The 10,726-nt window shown below is 39.4% G+C and overlaps 1 protein-coding gene across 1 annotated transcript; it reads left to right on the top strand.

The window, feature by feature from the left end:
- Positions 1-1,580: 1,580 nt before the first annotated feature.
- LOC308703228 (cytochrome P450 2B12-like) lies at positions 1,581-10,059 on the top strand (the record flags this gene model as incomplete). The annotated part of the gene is made up of 9 exons (XM_081386549.1): positions 1,581-1,775; positions 1,936-2,095; positions 3,534-3,686; positions 4,004-4,164; positions 5,926-6,099; positions 6,395-6,536; positions 9,386-9,573; positions 9,646-9,787; positions 9,875-10,059. The coding sequence occupies 9 exons, from the start codon at positions 1,581-1,583 to the stop codon at positions 10,057-10,059; spliced, it is 1,500 nt and encodes a 499-aa protein (XP_081242675.1).
- Between the last annotated feature and the right edge of the window lie 667 nt (positions 10,060-10,726).

The following is a 10,726-nucleotide window of genomic DNA, read 5'->3' as shown; positions in this document are numbered from 1 at the left end:
GCTTCTCGAACAAGAGCAAATGTAGGGCGGGGCTTGGGGAGTTGATGGATGGTTGTGGTTTGCTATTGGTGGAGCTCATGTGAGTGACAGGTTGCCCCGCCCACATCATCAGAGAAGAGAAGAGATGTCACTGCAAGAGAGATGGAAAGTTATTTTGATTCAAGATTAGGAGGGACATGAGTAAAAAAAAAAAAAAAAGATGTGCATGAATACATACAGCAATCTTCCATAAAGAATGGTCAATTTTGATTTCATGGTGACTATAATGTTGGTAAAAGTTGGCTTCATTCTCTTTATGTAGAATAGTATTTAATTTACTTATTTTTGATTATGACCTGGATATGTTTTCAGGGCATTGCTGTTTATGTTATTTGTGCTGTTGTAATTATTTGATGTGTACAACAGATGTTATCCATAGACATGAAGTTAACTCTGAATATTCATTCTTCTTGGTAGTTTTTACACTGAGAAATCAGGAAAAGTGTCTGCTCATAACTGCACATTTCTTCTCCTCTTGCAGGTTCAGTGGTGGCAAATCAACATTACCCACTTATTCAACACGGCCGACACGGCAATCTCAACTACATTCAGCAGAAGAAATGAAGAAATGACACTTTACTTTGTAAACCATTGCCCAAGGTCCTTATAGAAAAAAGACTAACTTTGCATCGTTTGGAAACTTTTTAAAATGGATTTTATCATTTTTGTACAGTTTTTATGTTTTATTTTCCTTTTATTTATGTGTTTCATCACATTGATTTGTGATACAAAATGTCAAATATTTTAATACCCCTATTTTTGGAGGGGTCCAAAAAAGTGTTTTTATTTTATGTGTAAAATAAGGATTTAAAATGTATTCACTTTATTTTTATTAGCCGTATTCCTATTTTGCTTGCATAAGGACAAAGGCTTTAGATAGGAAAATCAAACATAACGACCCAATAATACAATTATGTAGTGCCAAAATCTTCCCTATAGCAAACCAAGAAAACAGACAAAAAAGAGCAGAAAAAAAAACAAGAAAAGACCAAAAAAATAAATAAAGAAAAAGCAAAACAACATGCTGATGTGTTGCCTTTTATTTTCTATATATTTTTTAGTACATTTTTTTAATGCTTCAAAATGTATAAAATGATATTGCATGACTATGCAACAATCTGACCTGAAAACCTTGCTATAATTTTACTGTCACCGTTACACACCTTTTTTCCTGACCTTTTGCCTAATCAGTAACAAAGAAGAGATTAGGGTGTGGACTTGCCCATTTCCACTGGCATGTTGGCATGCTTTGAGCTAGTCAGTTATTTACTAAACTTGCCCCACTTTGCAGTGAATTAACTTCTTCCCTTAGATCTAGCTAGTATGTTTATAAAGGGAACATTTGTGTTTTGCAGAAGTATAATCATCTTCATACCTTGATTGTTTAGAACCTTGCAGCATTAATAGTAATAACTAATATAACTATTTCGCAAGCATGAGCTGGCATGTCAAACTTACTCTCTCACTGTCTCCTCCCTCTTCCGCTCTGTTTATAAAGCCCACAGTCGTCCACTGCTCTTGTGTTTGTCTTGAAAGCAATCATGTGGGCGACTCTCATGACGTTAAACCTGGCCTCTGTTGGCCTGGCTCTGTTTCTGGGCTTGATCTTTCTGGTTCTGTTCGAGATTATCAGGATTAATTCCTACAGAGGTCAAACTCCTCCCGGTCCCAGACCTCTACCTTTTGTGGGTACCATACCATATTTTCTGAGGAACCCAATGGAGTTTCTGAGATCAGTGAGTCATTGCTTTGAGCTTATTGTACAGAGGCTTTGTTTTTGTGCAGAGGTATCTTATGTTCTCCTTGTGCTTGAGCTATGTTGACTTCGCTCGCAAGTGAGATGATGTCTAAACCACTTAAGTTGTGTTGAAGTGCTGTGAAATCTTCTCTGAGTAGATGCCTCAGTATGGAGAGATGACCACTTTGTATCTCGGGAGGAAGCCAGCGATACTCCTCAATACAATCCAGGTCACGAGAGAAGCCCTGGTCCAAAATGCTTCATCTTTTTCAGGAAGGCCACCTGTACCACTTCCAAACTGGATCAGTAATGGATATGGTCAGTAATACATTGTATTAATTGTAGGGTACTAGCACTGTACATCCAAGTTTTGATGAAATGGAAAAAGGGAAATAATTTTTCATAGTTGCCATAACTAGCCCTGCTGGAAAATGAAGCTAAAAGTTTCTTACATGTTTTTTATAGTCTTCTGAAGCTAGTCTTGATCAGTGGAGCAACCAGCCAGTGAAGTTGATATTTGAAACCTCTCAAGACCAAGGGCATAGGTTTGGTCTCAGCTTTGGTGGGGACATCTTTAGCTGGAACAATATCCTGGGTAACATATACTATCACCAGTTAATACTATTTTTCACAGTAGAATCTGCATTTGAAAGCCTGGTCACTACCACTGCTAGTTTGTGTGGCTAGTTATTTTGCCTACTTACCCTCTGCTTTATGACAAAGCTTTGAATGTCCTCTTTCTTCTTCTTGGATGGCATTGCTGATCTACAAAGCACAAAAAGGGGCAACATTTACATGCTGAAGGGCAAAGGGAATATTAAATGTTTTACTCTGGCCTTTTATGGGTATTGGCAGACATCCCTGGTAACTTACCGTTGTCGTCGATACACCCGCTCGTTTGTCTGCCAGGTCAAGTCAACTTTATTTATATAGCGCTTTTCACAATACAGATTGTATCAAAGCAGCTTCACAGTATTAAATAAAATAGTACATCAGTGTTTGTTTTTAGTGTAAAACGTCCACGTTTGGTAATGCTGATCAATAGTATTGTTGATTGATTAATTAAATTAAGTATCCCCAACTGAGCAAGCCAAAGGCAACATTGGCAAGGAACCGAAAAACTCCATCAAGTGACCTAATGATGTCCTAAAACTCCATCAGGTGACCTAATGCATAAAAAAAAACTTTGGGAGAACCCAGGCTCAGTCGGGGGCCAGTTCTCCTCTGGCGTTTATGAACTAGAGACCGGATTTAACTGTAAGATTAAAAATATTATATAAATGCCTGACTGAAGAGATGCGTCTTTAATTTAGTTTTAAACTGGGAGAGCGAGTCTGAGCAACGAACAGTATCAGAAAAGCTATTCCAGAGTTTTGGAGCTAAATGTGAAAATGATCTCCCTCCTTTGGTTGATCTGGATATCCTAGGTATGACCAAAAGCCTCGAATTTAGTGATCTTAAAGAGCGCGATGGATTATAGGGCGATAGAAGATCCGTTAAATAAACTGGAGCTAAGCCGTTTAGGGCTTTATAAGTCAGTAGCAATACCTTGTAATTAATACGGAACTTTATAGGTAACCAATGTAGTGATGATAAGCACAAAGTAGTCTGTGCTTTGACACTCTCCTGTGCGTGTAGCATGTCAAGATGTTTGGGGCTGGTAGACCTATGCATCTGTTTAAGTTGTCTGTCTTTCTTTGTTCAACTTGTCTGTGTATTTCCTCGTAACTCTGAAGGTCTGTTCTCTTTCCATGAGGTATAATAATGGTCACATTTGGTCACACCTGGAGGCAGCAGAGACGGTTTGCTCTGCACATGCTCAGAAACTTTGGCCTGGGAAAGAAATCTGTGGTGGAACGCGTGGCCGAGGAAAGCAGTTACCTGCTTTCTGAAATGCTCAAATCAGAAGGTTATTGAGGATTTTAATCTGTGAATGTTTTCAATGTTTAGAGGTGCTGTACTCTGTCATGTCCCACCCCGTACTTGAGTCAAGTTCTAAACAAACTTTAAACATGCTCTTTTACGCAAGTATGTAGACATGAATTCTTAATGAAAACCTTTCAAGTCCATAGTCCCATTGTGCCTTAGTATTCAGGTTAGCTTCATATGCCATTAAACCAAATGTGTTATTCAGCAAGCCAGCTATAATTTCAACATGTGGAGTTTCTCTTTATACTATTAAAATACTCCTTGCCAAAAACTAATACAAGATTTTCTTTGTTGAAGGCAAGCCTTTCAACCCCCAACATCCAATACAGAATGCTGTTTCTAACATTATCTGTTCCATCGTCTTTGGGGATCGGTTTGACTACGATAACAAGCGCTTCGCATACCTTCTGAAAATCCTGAAGGAGAACAGCTATCATACTGGGTCACTTGTTGGGCAGGTATGAGCAAGTGTTAAAATTGTTTTTTGCTTAACTGTCCAAGTATCCATCCGGATCTTGCTCTACTGTCTGCATTCCCATAGGTTGTCGACACATTGCATTGTTAATTTTTAGCAATAATTTTTGTGTCACATTTGTGTGGCATTAGAACCTCAGCTTTCTGAAAGTAAGTGCTCCTGTTGCTTTTTTGGTGTAAATGGCTGTCATTTTCATCACCAGCACTACCTACATCAAGGTTGTCTCCAATTTTGAGTATTTTCTTGTTAAAACCATCAACAAAGGGAACTACTTGACCAGAGTCCAATCCAGATCCTGGAGGTCCACCTTCGTAAGGCTGGAAGCTTACGCTGCTATTTTGAACCAATAATCGGAACAAAAGGCTGTTGAAGGATGACGTGTATAATTCAAATATTTATCTGACTCCAATATAATGAATCTGACTCCATTAAAGTTGTTGTTATTATTTAACCTGTTATTTTTTTGAAGGTGAAGGTCTTTCTTAGAACTGATAGGAAAACATAGGATTTAACCGGAACATAACGAAAGATAATCACTTTAACTTCAACATCATCAGTGATAAAAGAAAAGATTATCAAAGCCTTTAAAGCATGCAAAGTTATTTATTAAGTTACATGTTTAAATATACAGACAGTAGAATGAAACAACATATTGTATAGAAAACTTAGTTGTAACAAATAATGCACTGTTGTGCAGAAGAGGCCGTAAAAGCCTTTCTCATAGTATGAGGTTACGCACCAGTGTGCGGGAGTGGCGGGGTTAAAGCCTTTCTCCTAGATCAGCAGTTGCCTTTCCATCTTATACCCTAAGCAAAGCATTGTTAAACATGAGTGGAATACCAACACCAAAACAGGACAGGAAACCAAAAGATGAGGCAAATGGGTGGTGATTAAGAGGGTGAGAAGAACATTAACAATCGCCTCAATGTATGTTTAAGCAATAGTACCTATATTGTATATTAGGATACTTTAATATCTCTATTAAGTTCACCACCGTTCATTTCAGTTTATAAGCTGTCAGATGAGACCAAACATGGCATAGTTACATATTAGAACACACTTTTAAATAAACAGTATGTAGTTGAAAGCACATGTCCTGTGAAGCAAATGGTACAGATGTGTCATTGAGGTGCAAACGACTCTGTCTCTCCTGAAAGAACCTTCCTGTGCCTGGAGTGTCCCAACAGTCCTCCATCAGCATATTGATGAAATCCCCTTGCACTAGATAGGCATTAGCATACTGTGATGATGAAGGCCATTGTGCCACGTTTAATTCACATGTATACCTTTAAAAGGATTTATGAAGTACTAGAGTAGTAAAGAGTTCTGCCCATATTTGCTCAGCCCTACAAGAGTTTAGCTCAAAACACTTCTTAAACTCACAAAGCTTATGAAGGGCTGCATCCAAAATTGCATACTTCCCACTATATAGGTGAAAACCAGTGTCAAATTCACAGTATTCATAGAACAAAAAGTACCTGGATGATGTACTATTTCCAGCTAGATTTTGAAGGGTGCATCCAATAGACACTTTACTATCCCAAAAGGCGACTGGAGAGTACTTGTTTAAATGCTCAGAAAGTATTTACTCAAAAGAAGTATATACTCTGAGAGTATGTGATTTAGGATGCAGAAAATGTCTTCAGAATTGGAAGAAACTTCTAGGCAGGTGTTTTGGAGCAGGTTGAAACTAAACTTCTGCTGTTAATGCTGCATAGTTATATGTAGCCTTTTTCTTTTCCAGGTGTTTAACTTGCTTCCCATCATCAAACATTTCCCAGGGCCACACCAGAAAATCTATCAGAACGGCGAAGAGTTGAAGGGTTTCTTCAGGGAATCAGTCAAAGCACACAGAGAAACTCTGGATCCAGACAGTCCACGAGACTTCATTGATGCCTACCTGCTGGAGATTGAGAAGGTGAGATCATCACAACCAACCATTCTAGAAACTGTTTAATCCACTCTTTGATGGTATTTACTATTTGGAAAGGTGGCAGCGATTTTGCCAAGTAACACATGTTCTTGGATGAACATCTTTTGTTACAAACTACCCCTTAAATTTGAAGATTCTTCAAGCCCCAATTCCATTTCTAACCCTTATAGGAATTTTGTTCCAGGACCAACAATATCCTACAATGTGAAATCACGGTAGGCTGCCTAATAACTAGATATGCATGGATCAATTGAAACGCTTTCTGTTTTCCTTGGAGCAGCAAAAGTCCAACGAGGACTCCACGTTTCACGAGGAGAACATGATTATGTCAGTAGCTGATTTGTTCATTGCTGGAACCGACACCACATCGACCACCATCAGATGGGGGATCATCTACTTGACACAAAACCCAGATGTACAAGGTACTTAGGATTAACACTGCATGTTAATGGGAATGCATGAACTGATAAATGTATATCTTGCATGCTCTGTAATTCGCTTTGGATAGAAGCATCTGCTAAGTACATAAATGGAGATATAAAGGTGATAAGTGTTCTGTTCTGTTCTTTTGCATGCATTTTAAGGGTTTTCTGCATTTTAATTCTGTCTTCTATCAAAGTCAAGTCAAGTATATTTGTATAGTGCTTTTCACAATACAGATTGTATCAAAGCAGCTTCACAGCATTAAATTAAAATAATACAACAAGGTTTGTTTCTAGTGGAATTTATTGATTGATAAAATTAAATTAAATATCCCCAAAATATCCCCAACTGAGCAAGCCAAAGGCAACAGTGGCAAGGAACCGAAAAACTCCGTCAAGTAAACCAATGGTGACCTGAAACTCCATCAGGTGACCTAATGGAGAAAAAATAAAACCTTGGGAGAACCCAGGCTCAGTCGGGGGCCAGTTCTCCTCTGGCGTTTATGAACTAGAGGCCGGATTGTAGTTTGAACTGTAAGATTAAAAATACGGACCAGTGACATTTTGCTTGACCCCAAAGGAATGTTTCAGTAAGGCAAAGTACAGTACATCGATGCTATTATCTGTGACTATTTCATTTACGATAACTGCCTTAGGTGTGAGTGATCTAATGTTTAGAAGACCTAGCTTTAGAAATTGTTTTTGTTCACTAATAGCGAGATTTTCTGTTTTAATAACAATTTGATTTTTTCTAGATCCTGCAGTAGATTTATTATTTGATCTCACTAAACGAGGAATAGACACAGTTTCTATGCAATGTTCTACACATATTGAATATCAATAAAGTTGGTGCAGCAGAGACTGTAATTTTGACTTTTGGTTACCAGTCAAACGGTATTTAACATCTTGGAGATGTTATCAGACAGAAGATCTGCTCCGATTCTACTTGGGTGCAAGCCATCAGCGCGGAAGACCCTAGGACGCTCCCAAAACAGATTCCAATTATTTACAAAGAGCAGTTTCTGCTCATTGCACCATGACATTAACCATTCATTTAGCGCGAATAATCTACTGAACTTTTCATGCCCTTGTCGGTACGTGGGAAGCGGTCCAGACAAAATGATCGTTATTTCAGGCGATTTGCTGCGTACCGTCTCGATCAGGCTCCTGAAGTCTTTCTTCAGAACCTCCGTCTGCCGCAGCCTGATATCGTTCACTCCCGCCTGCAACACGACGGCTCCGACACGCTCGTCACCGTTCAAGATCTCTGGACTCGCGCAGTAACATCGAAAACACGAGCACCAGGAAAGCAGTGACTGCGCACCTTACTTTTACCTAACGTAGCGTGGATGTGCCGGACGATGGAATCGCCGATGATGACAGCATCGCGTTCCTTTTCGCGAAGAGGGGAGAAGCGGTTCTGGGTGGAGATTTGGAAAACCGGGAGGGGCGGAGAGATTCTTGCTCTGGTCCTGGCTCGTGTCTTCCGCTGCGGAACCACCCAGGCTTCGTGGTGGTGTGTCGGAGCCGGAGTGAACGAAACCATGGCTGATCGTGACCTGGGTGCTCGGGACCAATGCTGAGAAACGCACGGAGTAGACGAGGTCGGGGTCAGCGGATTACTAATGTTAGTCACTGATTTGTGTGCATCGGCGCGTGATGTTTCAAGAGCTAAACGCCGGTCTCTAATCGACGCATTGGCGCGTGCTGATTCAAGAGCTAAACGCTGGTCTATCAGCTCGGCTTGTCTCTCTAAAAGGTCGCGGATCTGCTTCTCTACAGCTTCCAGCTCAGACAACACCGCGTACAGCTCGAATGTGTCCTCACCTGCACCAAAAGGTAGACAACATACATCTGATATATTCGCCATTTTAACAGATGGACAGTAAGTTAGCAACGACGCTACCAGTGATGCTATCAATATTAATACTAATTTATGACTGAAGTCTTGGATATAATCCATCTTTTTAGTGGTACGGGTGTAATGTAGACGCACGATAGGCGAGAAAATGTTCGTTTGTAAGTGAGTGTAAAGAAGACGCGCTCAGCCCTGACCCACAGGTGAAAACCGGTGTTGGGTCACAAATCGGCTTGAGACGCATCTGCTCAACAGTCCGCGTTGCAACTATGCGGTTTGAGCAGCAGTGCTTCTCAGTGAGGAAAAGTAGAAAATGTTCGTTATAAGTGAGTTTAAAGAGAAAAAAATCACGGATTATGAATCAAATCGATACAGCTCCAAACACAAACAATGCGTTCAGACGCGACGCATGTGCAGATCAACAGGAAGTTAATCAGGAATTAGGCGTGCCAATTGCTTTGTCAATTAGTCAATTGCTTTGCTTAAGAAACAGATCAAATTTTAGTCATTATTCACTGAAAATCTCCTCCACAGCTCTCAAATCTCATTTGTGCATATTCAAACTTGGCTTGGAATGTCATGATTGGTTTTGAGATGCACCAAGACCTTCTTGCATACATATGCAAAAATGTATATTTTACCAGTTGCAAGTTCATGGTTCCCCTGTTGGTTTTTTGTCGCAATGAAGAGTTTTGCTCTCTAATATTGTTTTTTTATTTTGCCTCAAAGCTCTAGAGTCCAAGTTTTGCACTTTAAGTAGCCAAATGGAAATGCTGAATTGGAAAAAATACTGCATAATTTGTAAACGCATCTACGTTTATACAGATTTTCCTTGTAGCACACAGGTAGCCCCATCCCAAACACACCATTGTTTGAGTTAGAGTAAGCTTTTAAAGCACCACAGTGTTTCATTAAGTCAACCTTCCAGTTGCTTTCTTGTTGTGTTTTAACACTGAGAAATGTACACACATGAACATTAATGATGTTACAGAGCGATGTCATGAGGAGATTGTTCGGGTGTTGGGTTACGACCGCTCTCCCAGCATGGATGACCGTGACAAACTGCCGTACACCTATGCCACTGTTCATGAGTTTCAACGCTTTGGCAATGTTGTACCATCTGGCTTGATTCATGAAGCAACTCAGCCTGCAAAACTAAGAGGATACGACATTCCCAAGGTAATGAATGGAGCCCAGATGCAATGTTTTTCTTGATTGAAATTGTTCCACTAACAAACATGATCTTTCTAGGGCACCGAGATACTGACTAACTTAACAGCAATTTTAACTGATAAGGAGCACTGGAAGTATCCAGACACTTTTAACCCAGAGAATTTCTTAGATGATAATGGACAATTCTTCAAACCAGAGTCTTTCCTCCCTTTCTCCTTGGGTGAGTCACCTGTGACTACGATACCAGTAGACCCAAGAGCAAAGCCAACTAGGTTAAAACCCATTGTGTTTTATCTCTATTTATCAGGTCCGAGGGTATGTCTCGGGGAGACTCTAGCTAAGATGGAGCTCTTCCTCTTCGTCACTTCTCTCTTACAGAGGATTCGTTTCTCCTGGCCACCTGGTGAGCCGCAGCCAGACATGAATGGGATTGTTAGTGTGGTCCGCTCTCCTAAGCCATACAACATCATCTGCCACAGCCGAAGTTCCTAAGATTGACCATCAGTTACCTTTCCTGCATTAATGGAGTTTCCAAAGCTTCCGTAGCTGGTTTAGACAGCTTTAAGACTTGATGTTAATATTTTAGCTAAGGAATTATATTCTAGATTAATAGTTATGGATGCTATACTATTTGTTGTAAAGTGTAATCCCTGAATATCACAATAAATTACTGCAGTGTTGTAATACTACTGTAAAGCTTTGTTTCTCTCATGATGTAATCTCTCATGTGATAGCTTATATTACTACAGACAAGCCTGGACAGGTCTAAACTAGATGTATTCACGTGGAGCTGTAACACACCCTGTTAGTGTGTATGTTTGAAACTGGCTGAGTTCATGCATCATGTACGTCATGGTACTATATCTATATGCCCCCAAAAATCTATTCATATGAGTGGAGAAAAATCACAAATGCTTTAAAATCAAAGTTTTCATTTAATGCAGATCCTTTTTGACAATATTTTATCAAACCTACAGTGTCATTTTAGCAGGATGCATGTATTGTATTGTATGGAAATGTAATAAAATAAATCTTATAAAAAAATTAATTCTTGTGAACATTTCTTCTAAAACATTTTAAGATTTAAAATGTGTAAATATTAGTATATAAAGTTATAATCAATCATATAAATCTCATACTCTTAAGACTAAGGAAAACA

This window comes from Scardinius erythrophthalmus (genome assembly GCF_964197995.2).
Source record: "Scardinius erythrophthalmus genome assembly, chromosome: 15".
NCBI lineage: Eukaryota > Metazoa > Chordata > Actinopteri > Cypriniformes > Leuciscidae > Scardinius > Scardinius erythrophthalmus.
This window is presented reverse-complemented; position numbering and strand designations above follow the sequence as displayed.